Genomic DNA, 15,845 nt, shown 5'->3' with positions numbered 1-15,845 from the left:
TGTTTCGTATGACCCAACAATGCGCGAACAATTCCCAGGCTGTGTGAGCTGCTTCTTAGAAGATAGTGTTGTGCCACACGTCGAACAGCCACGTCGGGGAAAATCCGGGAGAATGTGGATATGAGAATAAAAAAAATTTACATCATATTGATACATCTATTTCATAGGCTGGCGAATCTCGCGCTTTCTCTTCCAGCCGGGTCCAAAGCGCATAACAGCCCATATCAAAGGGTTTGGTAGAAAAAGGCAAACCAATCCCATCAACGTCATCGTCCACCCATAGTCAATGGCATCAATAATATACTGTGAAGCAGCAACAAATCCGGCGCCTATCAAGCAACGTCCGATGTTCAGAGCTGCTGTGACAGAAGCAGCTCGTTGGGGGTAGATATCCACCAGAACTGTGTTTCTTGTCGTTAGTCTGTAAAGTGTACACACATGCAATTATAATACATAATAGCCGCTACGCTCGCTGAGGTTAGTGTATCGAAAAACGTACCAAGAAATTGCATGATTAGCGGAGCTGCAAGATGAATCGTATAGTCCAACAACCATCCATTGGCAAGAAAGAACAGGCAAAATAAGACATTAAAGTACGGCATATATTTTAATCGGACCTTATGAAGGTTGATATTGTCACCATGGATATGTCTTTCGCGTGCATATTCATAATCAAGCAAGTAACCAACAGCGATGCTTCCGATAGCACTGCCACATCCAATTGCCAGAAAGCAGAGCCCCATTTCCCATGGTTTAAGATTGTAATTGTCAAACAGGATAGGAGAAAGCGTTGAGCTCATGACTGTAAAGGCGCCAAAAGGAATAGCGTACGAAGCAATCATCATAGCAATGTCAGGCTGCAGGTACATTCGCCAGGGCAAATCAAAACCCATTGTACGAATGTGCAATTTAGGAGGCATGGTCATGAATTCATGGCACAGACTGGCTTTTTTAATGTCCCAAAGGGGAATTACCGTGCGCCATACACTAATAGGTATTTTTGCACCATTTCCCACTAAGGCACGCAAGGACTCGGGAAGCATCAAAAACAAAAAGAACATGTAGACGCCACCAAACGCTGAAAGAAAAAAGAAAACTGCATGCCAGTCCCATGCCTGGGCCATGAATCCGCCGACAACAGGCCCAATAGAGGGGCCTAGGAGTGTACCAAATTGAAAAAAGCCCATGTACGATCCGCGCTCTTTCTGCTCTGACACATCACTGATGCAACCGGCACCGATGGCAATGGCACTGCTAGCACCGCATGCCTGAAGCATGCGCAGAACAAGAAGTAGCCAGTACGTATTAGCGAATGAAAGGCCAAGGTTGGCAATGAGAAACACCAAAAACGTACACACCAGAATCGGCCGTCGACCGTAAGTGTCAGACAAAGGTGCCCAAATAGAAGGAGACAATCCTTGAAAGATCATGTACATTGTGACGGAAAGGAGTGCTTCGGCACTTGAAATAGAAAGATGTTCAGATATGTCCGGAACGGCTGGCATGTATATGTTTATAGCAAATGGACTCATGAACGCAGAGGCAGACGCGGTAAAAACGATGAAAAGTCTTACACGCTGTGGAAATGCCGAGTATGGCGCATCAACGTGAGAAGCTGGAATGACCGCACATTTCTCTACATCGTTTTCGCACCTAGTTTCTTTTTCTTTTGATGTTATGGACTGAGTAATCTGAGCGTCGTCATCACGCGGGTGCAAACGCATGAAGTGGTCCTGGTAGAGAAGCTACAACGAATTCATTAAAATTTTGAAATGTAGGTAGGTGTTTAATAAATTTATCGGCGCGTCAAAAAATTTCGGCCTACAGGCGTCTCTACGACACGATGATCCTCTTGGGTCCGGCAGATGTTCGTTGTCGTTGTGAAGAAAGACATCAGAGCTTTGCATAATCATAAGCACCGCCCTTCTCATAGGCACGTATGTAGGCAGGACGCTTGTGCACCATGTCGATCCAGTTTTTCAACGGCTCTGGAACCATGGCGGGGTCCATTCGACCACTCGTGATGGCCTCAATAGGGAACAGCATCTGATAATCAGCCGCTGTAGGGTTGCCATCCTTGTCACCGCCCGCGAACCAAGCGCGGCCATCGCCGCTTTCCTTGGTCAAAGTATCTGAGGTAAGCTTGATCATGGCCTTCAAGTCAGGATCAACCAGACGGCCATTTACTTGGCTACCGATCATGTTGAGAATTGGGCGCACAAAAAATGGCGACTGAGATGGAACAAGCATGAAAATCAACTTCATCACAAGCTTTGGCATCAAGCTTGCCTCGCTGAATTGCGTCCAAAAATCGTTGTCATCTTCACGATCCTTCGATGGGAGACCACGACCCTGACCATAGTACTTGATCAGGTAGTTGATAATAGCACCACTCTCTGCAACTACCTTGTTATCACGGGCGGTGTCCGTGATCACCGGGCTTTTGCCCAATGGATGCACTTCTTTCAGCTCCTTTGGCGCAAGGTGATCGGGGCCACGATTATAGCGTTTGATTTCATACGGGATACTGAGTTCTTCGAGAATCCACAGGATACGTTGTGAACGCGAGTTATTCAAATGGTGCTACGGTCAGCGAGCTTTCCGAACGCACAAGAATGATCATGTCTGTTATAGCAACAACGAGAGCACAGGTGGCAAATGCGGGGAGAGGATCGGGGAGACTGAGACGGACTTTATCTGATTGGTTTTGGCGCTGTTACTAATTACCTCTGCTGATAATCTATAGATGCGCGGAGATGGTCTCGTTCGATTGGTTTTGTCCAAGACCCCATCGTCCGATAGCCTCCATGGCACCTGCGTTACCATCGGCAATCTTGTCTTCATGGAGAAGCCGCGAAAGCATTTCCCATGGGCTCTTCCCGCCCCCGTGTCGCAGCACTTCCATTTTGAAACGTTCACCGGCCTCGCGAGAAAGTGGTTTTTTTGCAAAGACTTGTTCCCACACCCGCGCTGCAATGGCTCTGTCAAACAAATAGCTGTAATAAGTCGCACCATATCCAAATAGATGCCCGAACTGGCCCTGCCATGTTGCATTTGATACCGGTGGGAACAGTCCCATGTCAGCTTGTAGCGATTCAAGCTCCTGCGAAGACGAGAAGGTTGGGGCACCAGCACGTTCTGAGTGGTAGCGCTGGTCAAGTGATGCGAGAAGGATCTGTTGGTGCGTGTCCAGAGCATCTAAGCTTCGTTGCGTTGCTAAATGCTTTTGTAGCTGCACATACGGCAATGGCGAGCCAGTACGGTGATGATGTGCTGTCAGCGCGACGACACTAGGATCTGTCAAGAAATGTTCCATAAGGATCGATGGCAATTCGACAAAGTCAGTAGCGCATCTCGTGCCCGAAACGTTGTGGAATTCTGTGCGCCCAATCATAGCTGTTGTTAGAAGAAGCTTCTCGGTTGTATTATCCACGTACAATGAATAGCATGACCCATCTCATGGAAAAGTGTTTCCACATCGTGCCAGCGCAAGAGACATGCACCGCCATGCCCGATGTTGGGAGGCGCAAAGTCTGTCATCAGCACAACAACTGGCTGTTGGAATCGACCGGGACGACCAAACCCAGTCGCCCCCTTCACACCCAGTAGATGCTCCGTGTCTGCGACAGGGGGTAAGTCCGCGCTTGCTCCAAGCTCCATGTCCAGATGTGTGTCGTCAAGGTCGATGCGCCGCGAACAACGCACAGTATAATGCGCAGCACTAGGCGGCTTGCCGTCGCGAGTATAAAGGTCGCAGTAAATTAGACCAATGACGCTGCTTTCTGTCTCATCGACAACTTCTAGTTTCAGCACGTCTGGATGCCACACTTCACCGGGCAGTGTTTCTGCGGCGCGGAAATGGATTCCATACAATAGATAGAAGAGGCGGGATAGCCCTGTAAATATCGAACCCAACGACAAGTATGGCGACAATGGAGCCAGTTGTGATGGGTGATGCCGCTGAAGATATGCGTCAGCATAGTACTCGCGATCCCAGATTTCCACTTGGCTGCTACCTTCCAGCGCGTGTTTCAACTGACCAAACTCGGCAATCATGCGCTGAGCGACAGGTCGCTGTGCGTCGGCCAACAGACGTAGGAAACGCAAAACGTGCTCAGGTGTGCCGGCCATTTTATCCACAAGCGTCATCTCGGCAAAGCTTTGTTTCCCGGTGAGTTTGGCAAGCTCATATCGGGCGTGCAGCAGCTGTTCCAGAACGGCGACTGGCTGCGTGCGACCAGTGTAGGAAATCATGTAGGCTAAGCGACGAGCCTGTGGATTAGGCGCATACTTGCTAATGTAGTGTAGTTCCCAACTTCCTGGGACGACCGGAATGCTTTTAGATGGACGAAGGCGGAAAAGGTTCTGCGCAAAGATCGAAGTGTCCATGCCATCCAGCAGGTCGGTAGGAAACTCGACAATGGTATCACTCGTGCCTGTCGACATATCCTGCAAGAACGCACGGCCCAGAATCATGATTTGATCACTGAGTTCGACGAATCGGTTGCGTTCATGGGGCGGCAAATGAATGCCTGACTTTTCGAAATCACGCATAAAGATGTGTGCAACAGCTTGAGCTTCCTGAGACAGGCTGTGGTAAATGTCCTTTGTCTCCATTACGCAACGGAGGGCATCGTATAGCTCCGTGTGCGTGTTCAGCACATTCATATAATTGCATAAGTACTCGTACGCATCATTTGCTGCATTTGCCCAACCCTGGTCGGGGTGTGCATGACGGACCAGTTCGGCCATGTCGATGACACCACATAACATGTCACTTAGGCGGTCGAGATTTCGGACCACACGTGCAAGCTCACTTGGATTTCCGATCGCACGAGCTATGCGCTGAACAAGCAGCTGGCAACGAATGAGGGTACGTTGTGCAAGCAGCAAAAAGTCGCTTGGTGTGCGCAAATGGTCAATTTGAAATAATCCAGTAGGGACGCCCTGCGAAAGTACATGGCCTGAAGAGTGGCGAGTGTCTAAAAGCTCCTTTAATATCTCATGGTCCTTTTCCACAGCTGGGGCAACCCCCATATCAAGCGCCGCGGTGGACGCCGCATCTGACCTGGAAATGTGCAGAGGTCGACGTGAGTAGCAAACGGACCAAGCTGACTTTCGCACAGCCTGCGTTGAAGGTACACGTAGATCGTGCGAAACACGACATGCGCTACGTAGTACAGTCAAGTGGCGTGACAGCATGCCTCGCGTACGGTTCGATTGAATCGCAGTGGGCGCGGTGCGTCCAGGAAATCGATGAGAGGAAATCTAGCCCATTTTAATGTGGAGACTTTCCACTGACATCGCCACAACTGCCCTGGGGGACGAAAGTACTGTGCCATTACACACGCGTACGAAAGCGGCAACGAATATTCGGTCTGCGCGTGCGAGATTTTTGTACTTCCCCTGGTTCTACGTTAGGCTACAGCAACCGCACTCGTTAGAAGCGCACAGCAGGGGCTCTTTCGACGCTCTCAAGAGGCACCTTGTGCCCCACAAGGTGACGGATGTCTTTGATACCATAGCGAATCATTGTCGGGCGTTCGAGACTCAAGCCCCAGCCGAGCACATTCACATCTTCTGGCAGTCCCATGGGTCGTAGCATTTCTGGACGGAACATGCCGCTATTACCGATTTCGACCCATTTCTTCAGCCCTTCATGGAAAGAAAAGATCTCGAGACTCGGCTCGGTGTATGGGTTGTAAGCAGGCTTGAAGCGAAGGTTCTTGACGCCCATCTTGGAAAAGAACACTTGCATGAATCCAATCAAATCACCCAAGGTGATACCATAGTCGGCAACCACACCTTCGACTTGATGAAACTCGGCCAGGTGCGTTGCATCGACTGCCTCGTTTCGGAACACGCGGTCAATAGAGAACAGCTTCGCTGGCTTGAACCCACCCGGCTGATGTGCGATTGAATACAGCATGGCCGAGGATACCGCTGTCGTGTGTGTGCGCAAAACGAGCTTCTCTGTCACTTTGACGTCGAACGGATACCTATAGCCAATAGAGCCATATGCCCCATTTTCATGGACTTGTATCACACGTTTCAGGTAGTCTTCTGGCACTTCCGTGGCTGATGGAGGATCCGCGACAAAGAACGTGTCTTGTACATCACGAGCTGGGTGCTGTTGGGGGACGAAAATGGAATCAAAACACCAGAAGCTCGAGTCCACGAATCGATTCGTTGGCATCTCTGTGAATCCCATATCGAAAAAGATATGACGGAACTCTTCACGCACTTTCAGTAATGGATGCAATGCACCTGATGGAGGCAAAACACCTTCTGCGTCGAAGTTGTACTTTTTGAACGCCGCTTTCTTCCATGCTCCAGAGGCTAGCATATCTGAAGTTAGATCTGTCTCAAGCTTCTGCACCGTAAGAGCAAATTGCGGTCCCTTGGCCATTGAGAAGTACAAGAGTTTTCGTTGACCGACCATCTTTCGCTTCTTGAGCTCAGCGATCTTTTTATCTGCACCCTCTCCTTGCAGCTTTCCTGTCTTAGCAAGCTCTACAAGTTCGGATCGCGTCTCGTCCCCTAGCTGTTGGTCTAGTGTCGATTCCGCACGGGCGAACGTTCCATCGGGCAGACGCCGAACAATCTTATTACGAAACGCACGCGATTGGGCTAGCTTGAACGTATCTTTCCCCAGCATAGACTCTAGATCTGGCTGACTTCGCCCCTCGCCCGTTTCGGGAAGGGCACTCCATAGACGATACTCGGGCGATCCAAGACGGATCGTTTGACGGCCATCCAGCGTGAGAAACAAAGGTTGCGCATCTATGCTGCGGAAATTAATCATCTCCTTGCTTTGAAGTGAAAGCAAAATACCTTGCAGACCGATCTGCCAGGCAGCTGCAGCTTTATGAGCAGCTTCCTCAGCTTGGAGATCATCCTTATCTTGTGCATCACTCGAGCTCTGGAGAATACGACTCGCTTGCTCATTCAACGGCAGCATTTGCACAGGCGAGAGAGTCCGGGAATCTTGAATTTCGCCGCCTGCCTGTTCAATGCTCGCCAGCACTTGCTCTGCGCTCGGATGCGCTGGAGTCGTCATCGTCTTTGTCTGTCACTTGCCAGCACGAAAAGCGTGGGATTCACCTAGTGAGCAGGTCCTTCTACAACCGATCGGGTGCCTTACTCGCTGGCTCGCTGGCCTCGGCCACGCTCATCCTCTCATCACGTGATTCAAAGCGACGCGTACGGCGCGAAGGGGCACTTTCATCGTTCGTGTTGGCATTGGGATGGCAGATCGTAGTGTTGCGTGGGATGAATTAGGTAAGTTGGAGATGAACAGGCGTACTGATGACGGAAAATCAGATTCACAAGGTCCCGGCGTATACAGTGCAAGTGATGCAGCGGCGAATGCGATGCTTGAACAGCGCAAACTCGCGCAACAGGTGCCTGTGCCTACATCTGATATACACGTGCGCGAAACTCTGCGACGGTACGATGAGCCTGTGACCCTCTTTGGTGAGCATGAGGCAGATCGACGTGCGCGTCTTTTGGGAGTTCTTATCGCACGACACGGAAAGAATGCCGTTCATTTGTCCCACGCGCCGGTAGCGGACGCATCAGAGGAGAATGACGACGACGAAGATGAAGAGTTTTTTACCGAAGGTTCGACAGCTTTGCTTCTTGCACGCCGTCGTATTGCCATGTATTCCCTTTCTCGTGCAAAAAGGCGGCTTTCTCAGCAACATTTCGAAGCACAGTCCTCATTGGGCGATATGGCCGCATTGCGCAAGTCAGTGCTTGACCCATTGAAGTCATATACCAGCCTCGGCTCACAGGTGGCTGGCGAGCGGCCTGTGTCGATCGTCCGATTCTCTCCTGACTCCTCTATTCTTGCTACCGGATGTTGGTCTGGAAAAGCAGCGCTTTGGGAGATGCCTAATGCCTCGCCCTTAGGCACATTGCACGGTACGTGGCGTGGTTCAAATCGAACGCAGTGGCTGACTCGACAACTCAAGCACATGAAGATCGTGTGACAGGACTGGCATGGCACCCACGAGCCACGATTGGCCAAGACCGTTCGTCTGTCAACTTGGCGACTGGCGCCGGCGATGGAACTATATGTACGTGGTCATTGGGCAACGAGAGGCGGCCTTTGAGCGTACTTCGTGGCCATGAAGCACGTGTTTGTCGCATTGCTTTTCACCCTAATGGGCGATTATCTTGCCAGTGCATCTTTCGACGGCACTTGGCGTCTATGGGACGTAGCACGAGCTCAGGAGCTCATGCTTCAAGAGGGACACAGCCGTGAAGTTTATACTGTGGATTTTCAATGCGATGGCGCCTTGGTTGGATCTGGCGGGCTGGATGGGATTGGGCGAGTCTGGGATGTGCGCACGGGTCGCACGGCCATGGTACTTGATGGACACGCAAGGGAAATTCTTGGAATGGCATTTGCGCCGAATGGATACCAATTAGTGTCGACTTCAGGCGACGATACCGCACGCGTATGGGATCTTCGCACATTGAGCAGCATCTACACTATCCCAGCACATCGCTCATCTGTCGCAGATGTGCGCTTCTTCCAAGCGGCTGATGAGCGAGCTCCGGAGCCCTTACCCTGGACAAGTGATGATAACGTTTCTATGGATGTGGAAGACCATGCGCCCGACTACGATACCCGAGCGCTTCGCCGATCCGGGATGTACTTCGCCACTGCCGGCTATGATGGCCTGGTGAAGATTTGGAGTGCCGACGATTGGCAGCTTGTCAAGGCACTCAGTGGCGACTCGGGCAAAGTGATGAGCGTCGACGTGAGCTCAGATGGACATCGCCTCGCGAGCGGAGAATGGGCGCGTACATTCAAACTTTGGGGCCATATATAGTGTTGGACTACTGTACAAAAGAACTACTCATCAGTCTGCATACCCATCGCCATTCCATCGTCACCAGCGCTCACCAACGCACTCTTACGCGCTGCAACTTTGACTTTTTGGCGCTCGGCTTTGGCAGCATCTGCCTGGATTGCACGGCGCAAATGTTGATTACGATGTACAGCAAGACGGTCAACTTCTTTGGCCTTCGCTTTGACATTGCCACCAGCAGCCTTAGCCATCCGTGCGCGGTAAAAGGCGCGCTCGCGGCGGGCTTTGATTTCTTGGATACGCTGCATGGCATTCAGCGTCGCAGTCACAAGTTCACGGTCATATCGGACAGGGACGTTGCGTCTCTTTTCAAACTCTAGTGTCGAGTCCACCGTCATTTCCTTGCCAGCAGCCTTCCGGAATGCCTTGGTCCAACGCACTTTGCGTGGATTACGTTTCATTTTGAAGTTCTTGTGACATTTAGATTTGCAAAACCGGAACACTTTCGCATCATTTCGCACGAATGTGATGCCTCGTCCCGGGTACGACGGTGCCGAGCAGAAATAACAGTGCTCAACCCTCATGCTCGTCGGCCCAGATGAACAACGATGGTTTTAGATCGGGGGCTTCTAGCGTGTTTGTGGCAGAATTTGAGGACAATGCAATTGGATCGAAAACGAAGAAAAAAAAAGTGTTTCGGCCGACATCTCCACTTTCGTTACAGCCTCATCACCCCACTCGATTTCCCCACCATCATAGGAAACATGGATAGTGTGCGACTTGAGTTGGGGTTGAGTCAAAACCCAGCGTCTGATGCTGGGTCCAAGTCCATCGTAAAGATTCCTTTTGCATGGTTCAAGAGAAAAAGAAATATGATTATTGTCTGCACATTATTTCTTGTCGTATGCCTATGGGCCGTCTCACATTCTGTGCGGCTAAACCCATCTTACCGCTCAGGTAGGTCAAGAATTGACAACGACGTCGAGCGAATCATACGAAAAATTCCAGGCGCTATACCAGGAATACCAGTGCCTAATCAAGCTAAGCTGTCTGATTATGGGCGCAGCGGTGAGACTTATCCGTCGAAGGAAGACTTGCTAATTGTACTGATGGGGGAAATGTTGGATCCCTCGTTTCGCGTGGACAATTCGACATGGATAGATTGGCAGCACTGGGTATCTGGTAATAGTGTTTTGCCAAACGATGCTCATGTGCAATTTCTAACCCGACTGAAAAGCTTGAATCATGGCGACATTTCTGACGCGCAATTATATCTGGAGCACCCTGTCCAGTGGAGTAGGAAACATCTCCAAAACACTCCGCTGACTGTATTTTCCAAATCATATTGCCCGTATTCGAGGGGTGCGAAAGAACTCTTGGCGACGTACAATGCTCGTCTTATTACGCACGAAGTCGATCTAAGAGGTACGTCGCAACTCGGACTTACAGCCACAAAAGCCGACGCCCATTCTATTCAACCGCTGCTATGGGACCTCACTGGTCATCGTACCTATCCCAAGGTTATTGCAGGCTCCAAACTACTGGTGCGTCACTTGCTCATGAATGGTCCGACTAACATGACAGGGTGGCCTTGATTCACTCCAGGACTTGGACAAAAAGGGCCTTTTGCACGGAGTCTTGAGCCAAGCCGGTGCATTATAGTACAAATACAAAGAATTTATAAGAACCCGTGCGTTGTAAATTGTTACTTTTTCTTGTTCTTTTTCTTCTTGCCCGATTTGGCGTGGCTTGTTTGAGTGGTTGGTTTGCTCGTAGCTGTCTCCTCATGCATCTCAGTAGCATGTGCTCCGGAAGACTCTTGCTTAGGGCTGGTTGGTGTGATGCCAGACATGACCACAAACATGTCTCTTTGAAATTCATCCAGTCGATTCAGAATAATCGACGACTTCGAGCGAAAATTCAGCGAGATTGAGGAATCCGTCACCTTCACAGTCAGCAATTGTGTTTTTGGACGCGCTTTTAATACAAGGCGTGCTTTTGATGGTCTTCTTTTGCATAAGTCTAATGATTGCGCCTTGAATTCGCCCCAGCGCTTAATGTACACCATAATCACCGAGCAGCGTCAGAGGAATAGATCCAACGTGTTCACACGATGCTTACGTGTATGTCCGTGGGTACATCTCGAAATAAATTTGTTCTCCCTGTTGAGATGACCCCACCAATTTTTTAAATCGGATGGCCCATCCGATCGTCTGTGTGCCATCGTGTGAGGGCATGACTGACATCGAGGTACGTGTGCATCTCATCAATAACCCATGAGTCATTTTCCGCTCTCCTATACGAGACTATCTCTTCGAACAAATTGTCTGGCTCAAGAGTGGCGCGAGTGACCGAGAGCGCCACGCAAGCTTTGGCAAATGCAGAGGGACTGTGCAAAGTGATGGTCAAAGCACATGTGCGATCGCCACCCAACTCGAAGCTCATTTCATTATATTTATTTGATGCGGTAGCCAGACACGCACAAGAAATTGTTCGTCGTCATGGAGTCGGGTTTATTTCAAATATACCGTCCTCTGAATTGGCCACGAATGCAAGCACATTCCTACACGCATTGCAGGACCCAGCAGCTCAGGTTGGCATCGATAGTTTGAAACATACACCTGAAGAGCAGCGTGAAAAAGTTCGGAAAGTGATTGATATTTGGGATCGTGCCGGAACGTTTAGTGCGAAAATTCTACAACAGATTCGCGATCAGACCACGTCACCTAACGGTGCGTCGTCCAAGCCCGTTGAGGATAGAGGACAAGTCGCTCCCACATCGTCAGGTCTCCCAGCCAACGTGTTGGAACTCCTCGGTCAAGTTTCGCAAAGACAGCAAGGATCGTTGACGACATCAGTGGCCCCATCTGCTAAAGACACACCAACCTCAGCACCATCCTCGCGTCGCTCCGAGATGTCGCAAGCAGCCTTTCCTCAAGGTGGATCTTTTCATGACCGCAACTCTTTCTCCTCACCAGAAGCATCAGCCTCTTCCTCTGATACTGAGGCGAAAAATGATTTACGGGCCTTTGATCAGGCCTCATTTGACCCTACCAATTCTGAGCACTGGGAACGCTTGTCGTATCTCTGGAAGAACACGTATAAGGCACGTTGCATTTATATCCATTCACTTTGTATCTAACCATACAGTATGAACCGTCTGGGCCTGAGCTGATGATGGCTTTAAGTACGTTTCTGCTTGAACTAACAATCAGTGTCTGGTATGCTTTCTAAGGAGGTAGACCCTAGATGGACTGCTATGCCATCAATGCCAGGTATGTCACCTATGCCAGGTATGCCAGGTATGCCAGGTATACCACCTATGCCAGGTATGCCACCGATGCCAGGCATGCCCCCAATGCCAGGTGTGCCGCCGATGCCAGGTATGCCACCGATGCCAGGCATGCCCCCCGTACCAGGTATGCCACCGATGCCAGGTATGCCCCCCATGCCACCTTTGCCCGGCATGTCACCCATCACACATGTGGACAGTCCTTCCACATCTCAGCAAGATTCAGGTGCACAAGATACTCTGCCTCAATCCTCTTGATCAGATTGTGTCTATTAAAAGACCCTAATCGAGATACCCCTTTAGCTTGTCTTGACACAGGTAGCGTTACGTCTATCAGTTACATGTTGCTTAGTCCATCCGTGAGTCACGTGTTTGTTCTTGGATTGGCCCAACGCGAACGCGTAGACTCAAAATAATGGGCGTCCATGCGGACACAACAACAATGGGTCAAGGCGCGCAGCTGCAACATAGTGTTTAAGGATCCAACAAAACTTAAATTTATCCTCTCCCCTACTTTGTACCCTTGTATACGGACAGCTCTTGGAGTGCTATGTCCAATGCAGGCTGGCCATCTGCGTCTGTGGTGCAGAGGCATCGAAGCAGGACTGTCGCCACAAGGCCAAGGTCTTCGATCCTCATGACAGCCAGCACAGATCGCCGTCTATCGCTGGGCGAGCATCAGAATGCGCGAAACCTGGCATGGTCAAACCCACGCAATGGTTCTTTGGAGCCTGTTTGCACGAAGATTGAATCAGGAGGTAAAGGAGGAGCTGCACACACACTCTCTGATCGCCGGCTCGCCAAGCGAAAGTGCCTTGCTATCGAATTATACGAGACGGAGAAGGCCTATGTGAACATTCTTGCTCTTGTAGATAAGGTACGTGGGTTCATATTAACACCAGTTTTATTATACCCCTCTGCTGGTTTCACTCCAAGATTCAGCACCTATTCTTTCGCGTAGCGCAGTGAACCGTATATTTGCCAACTTTCATGACATTCTTCAGCTCAGTAAGGAGTTGCTCTTACGTCTTCAAGAGAGGATGGTTTCTTCAAGTCAAAAGTCACTGAAGGAGACATACCAGGCTGAGACGAAAGTGGATTGGGATCCTGTGCATGACGCCATTGGGGATTTGCTCGTTCCTATCGCCCCTTTCCTGAAGATGTATTCTCTATTTATGCAAAACTTTTCCAACTCGATGCAGTGCATTGAGAATGAGCAAAGATCCAATGAGCGGTTTCGTTCTTTTCTACGAGAGGCAACTAAGAACTTTGATGGCGCATCTTCACGTGGGACGCTGCTGGGTTTGGAGGCGCAGCTGCTAAGTATCGTGCAACGAGTACCGCGTTACCGACTTTTGCTCCATGCACTTCTTCAAAATACGCCTCTTGAGCACAAAGACCATCCTTGGCTAAGCGAAACATATGCAGTTGTGGACCATATTGCCACGTTTGTCAACGAACATGTTCGACAACACGAACTCACGCTTGCAGCGATCACACTTCAGCGCACATTAATTGGCCTTGATGAACCACTTGTTATTCCGGGTCGTCGATTGATTAAGTATGGTACCCTACTTAAAACCCGTCGGAAAGATATTCAGCCGCGTCGGTTCTACCTCTTCTCGGACTGCCTTATTATTGCTGCAGCTAATTCAGACACTTCATCTTTGGTCTTTGAGGATGAGTCACAGCTCTCTTCGTCGAAATTGCTTTATTCTGTCCAAAATCACTCCAATGATCATTCAAGTGATTCATCGATTGATCGATGTTCCTCCCAATCAACCCATGGTTTAGGCGGCGCCAATGAAATTTTACATTTAACGAACAAACTGTACCTGTCAGATATGACAGTTATAAGCTACGATGAATGGCCAATGTTGCCTTCAGAATCACTGTCAAGCTCCCGGACTATGCCCTCTATATCAAGTCGGCCTATTCCTTCGTTGCGACACAAGTTCGAGATTTTATCGCCGCAATGTAGCTTTTCTCTGTATGCATCAACTAAAGCAGCTAAGGACAGCTGGGTCTCTGCCATTCGTGACACACAAAGCGAATTTCAAACGAGTCTTCCATCCATCCGAAAGAGCAGTGAACTTTCTGAGCGACCGCTCTCCTTTACCTCTCTCAGCAGCGACGGTACGATTTTTGATGGTGACTTATCAGAATCGGAGCAAGTTTCGATGAGCACTGAATCTAGACGGCCAAAATCCAAGTCCATGCTGTTTACGTCCTCACAAACCACCCTGCCCTCACTTGAGGATTATCATGCACCGGTATGGGTCCCTGACAGTCTCGTGAAGCGGTGCAAGCGCTGTTCGGAGCCATTCAATATTTGGCGACGCAAGCACCACTGCCGTTTGTGTGGGAATGTGTTTTGTGCTTCTTGTTGTTCCGGACTTTTTCTTTTGCGCGGAACTGCATCCAAGGTACCTAATGTCCGTGCGCGAGTGTGCGTCACCTGCTACACGTCCAACTTTTGCTCATCCATGCCTCACACACCCACCAGGCCACGAATGTCTCGCTCACTTTCTTCGTCGAACTCGGACCTACTGGATACGTCTGTGCTGTCTTCGTCGCCGCTGACATCACCTACGAGGTCGAATGCTTCTTTGCGCCCAGTTTTGCATGCTTTGCCTGAATCAACGTCTATGTCTACGTTCGTGCCTTCGTCTCCATCAGCATCTTGTGCATCGGCCTTTGTTTCTCTACCACCTTTATCGCGTGCTGAAAGTGTGAACGATTTTCGCGCACCTCCCAAATCCGTGCTTTCACCTATCACCAATGCCCCCGCCGCCAAGCCCAGCAAGCCACACAGGCGAAAATGGTCCATTGTGAGTGTGCCAGATGAGAATAAGTCTGAGCTTCCTCGAGTACAAGTTGAGACGAAGACAGTCGGTCTTCCGACCTTGGAACAGCATATTCCTTTCAACGGTATGGTCTCGAGTGCCTCGACCCCTGCTTTAACCACATATACATCATCCCATTCGATTCTACGCCGGAACACCTCACGTGAGTCGCTACGTACATCGCAGGCCGTGACGTGGCTACAGTCCGTGCTCCGCACTTGAGGAGAACCATTCTCATATGTCGTACATTTGCTGACGTTCGTAAGTAATTGTTGTTATTTAATGCCATAATTGTGGTCCATGTGAGTGTAAGACCGAGCCGAATCCGCCCACGAATCACGTGTGAATTACGTTGCATCATGCACGGATAGGCCTAGCTCCTGACTAGTAGTTCAGCCACGGCTTATTTGACACATGCCTCTTTGATCCATGGCTACTGTGTATGGCAAGGGATGATGAACCTCCATGTGTACGAGCTGGAATCGTAGGGACTTCGGACGAAGAGGAGGCCGTAGGATGGGCAAGCGATGCTGACGCTGGTGAGCCAGTTCTTACATACCGAAGTCGGAGGCATTTGACCATTCTTGGCACGCGGCCGCGGCGTCCTCAGCCCCCAAACGGCAATGTACGCCCTGTCTCTGACTTGTCGCATTCGTCGCGTATTTCTGTGCCAGTACAGCACCGTAGAAATCTGCGCAGGCGGAAACTTTCCCAGATACATCCCTACACGGTTGAGGCGCTTCGTTATCAACGCGAACTCTATGAAAATGACTGGGAAGATGCCGTAGTGTCTCAGCCTGGATTGCACCGAAAACGTTTCCGTGAACGTGATTCGGACTCATGGGTCGTTCCTGATGATCAAGCTGACGAAACAACACAGACTGA

At 50.0% G+C, this 15,845-nt stretch overlaps 11 protein-coding genes across 11 annotated transcripts; 5 read left to right on the top strand and 6 right to left on the bottom strand.

Annotated features, from left to right (window-relative positions):
• Positions 1 to 416: 416 nt before the first annotated feature.
• Positions 417 to 1,724, bottom strand: MGL_3876 (uncharacterized protein; the record flags this gene model as incomplete). Its single annotated transcript, XM_001729036.1, has 1 exon — positions 417 to 1,724. The coding sequence occupies one exon, from the start codon at positions 1,722 to 1,724 to the stop codon at positions 417 to 419; it is 1,308 nt and encodes a 435-aa protein (XP_001729088.1).
• A 169-nt stretch (positions 1,725 to 1,893) lies between these two features.
• Positions 1,894 to 2,280, bottom strand: MGL_3875 (uncharacterized protein; the record flags this gene model as incomplete). Its single annotated transcript, XM_001729035.1, has 1 exon — positions 1,894 to 2,280. The coding sequence occupies one exon, from the start codon at positions 2,278 to 2,280 to the stop codon at positions 1,894 to 1,896; it is 387 nt and encodes a 128-aa protein (XP_001729087.1).
• Positions 2,281 to 2,740: 460 nt separating this feature from the next.
• On the bottom strand, positions 2,741 to 4,752 carry MGL_3874 (uncharacterized protein; the record flags this gene model as incomplete). Its single annotated transcript, XM_001729034.1, has 2 exons — positions 2,741 to 3,396; positions 3,438 to 4,752. 2 exons carry the CDS (start codon positions 4,750 to 4,752, stop codon positions 2,741 to 2,743), a joined length of 1,971 nt encoding a protein of 656 aa, XP_001729086.1.
• A 688-nt stretch (positions 4,753 to 5,440) lies between these two features.
• MGL_3873 (uncharacterized protein) lies at positions 5,441 to 7,060 on the bottom strand (the record flags this gene model as incomplete). Its single annotated transcript, XM_001729033.1, has 1 exon — positions 5,441 to 7,060. The coding sequence occupies one exon, from the start codon at positions 7,058 to 7,060 to the stop codon at positions 5,441 to 5,443; it is 1,620 nt and encodes a 539-aa protein (XP_001729085.1).
• Positions 7,061 to 7,247: 187 nt separating this feature from the next.
• Positions 7,248 to 7,994, top strand: MGL_3872 (uncharacterized protein; the record flags this gene model as incomplete). The annotated part of the gene is made up of 1 exon (XM_001729032.1): positions 7,248 to 7,994. The coding sequence occupies one exon, from the start codon at positions 7,248 to 7,250 to the stop codon at positions 7,992 to 7,994; it is 747 nt and encodes a 248-aa protein (XP_001729084.1).
• A 174-nt stretch (positions 7,995 to 8,168) lies between these two features.
• MGL_3871 (uncharacterized protein) lies at positions 8,169 to 8,843 on the top strand (the record flags this gene model as incomplete). Its single annotated transcript, XM_001729031.1, has 1 exon — positions 8,169 to 8,843. The coding sequence occupies one exon, from the start codon at positions 8,169 to 8,171 to the stop codon at positions 8,841 to 8,843; it is 675 nt and encodes a 224-aa protein (XP_001729083.1).
• A 23-nt stretch (positions 8,844 to 8,866) lies between these two features.
• Positions 8,867 to 9,283, bottom strand: MGL_3870 (uncharacterized protein; the record flags this gene model as incomplete). Its single annotated transcript, XM_001729030.1, has 1 exon — positions 8,867 to 9,283. The coding sequence occupies one exon, from the start codon at positions 9,281 to 9,283 to the stop codon at positions 8,867 to 8,869; it is 417 nt and encodes a 138-aa protein (XP_001729082.1).
• Positions 9,284 to 10,527: 1,244 nt separating this feature from the next.
• Positions 10,528 to 10,890, bottom strand: MGL_3869 (uncharacterized protein; the record flags this gene model as incomplete). Its single annotated transcript, XM_001729029.1, has 1 exon — positions 10,528 to 10,890. One exon carries the CDS (start codon positions 10,888 to 10,890, stop codon positions 10,528 to 10,530), a length of 363 nt encoding a protein of 120 aa, XP_001729081.1.
• Positions 10,891 to 11,223: 333 nt separating this feature from the next.
• On the top strand, positions 11,224 to 11,964 carry MGL_3868 (uncharacterized protein; the record flags this gene model as incomplete). The annotated part of the gene is made up of 1 exon (XM_001729028.1): positions 11,224 to 11,964. One exon carries the CDS (start codon positions 11,224 to 11,226, stop codon positions 11,962 to 11,964), a length of 741 nt encoding a protein of 246 aa, XP_001729080.1.
• Positions 11,965 to 12,045: 81 nt separating this feature from the next.
• MGL_3867 (uncharacterized protein) lies at positions 12,046 to 12,372 on the top strand (the record flags this gene model as incomplete). Its single annotated transcript, XM_001729027.1, has 1 exon — positions 12,046 to 12,372. The coding sequence occupies one exon, from the start codon at positions 12,046 to 12,048 to the stop codon at positions 12,370 to 12,372; it is 327 nt and encodes a 108-aa protein (XP_001729079.1).
• Positions 12,373 to 13,154: 782 nt separating this feature from the next.
• On the top strand, positions 13,155 to 15,182 carry MGL_3866 (uncharacterized protein; the record flags this gene model as incomplete). Its single annotated transcript, XM_001729026.1, has 1 exon — positions 13,155 to 15,182. One exon carries the CDS (start codon positions 13,155 to 13,157, stop codon positions 15,180 to 15,182), a length of 2,028 nt encoding a protein of 675 aa, XP_001729078.1.
• Positions 15,183 to 15,845: the final 663 nt, after the last annotated feature.

Source organism: Malassezia globosa (assembly GCF_000181695.2).
Source record: "Malassezia globosa CBS 7966 chromosome Unknown mgl_sf_12.1, whole genome shotgun sequence".
In the NCBI taxonomy this organism is placed as follows: domain Eukaryota; kingdom Fungi; phylum Basidiomycota; class Malasseziomycetes; order Malasseziales; family Malasseziaceae; genus Malassezia; species Malassezia globosa.
The sequence above is the reverse complement of the archived record's forward strand: the minus strand, read 5'-3'. Positions and strand labels throughout refer to the sequence as shown.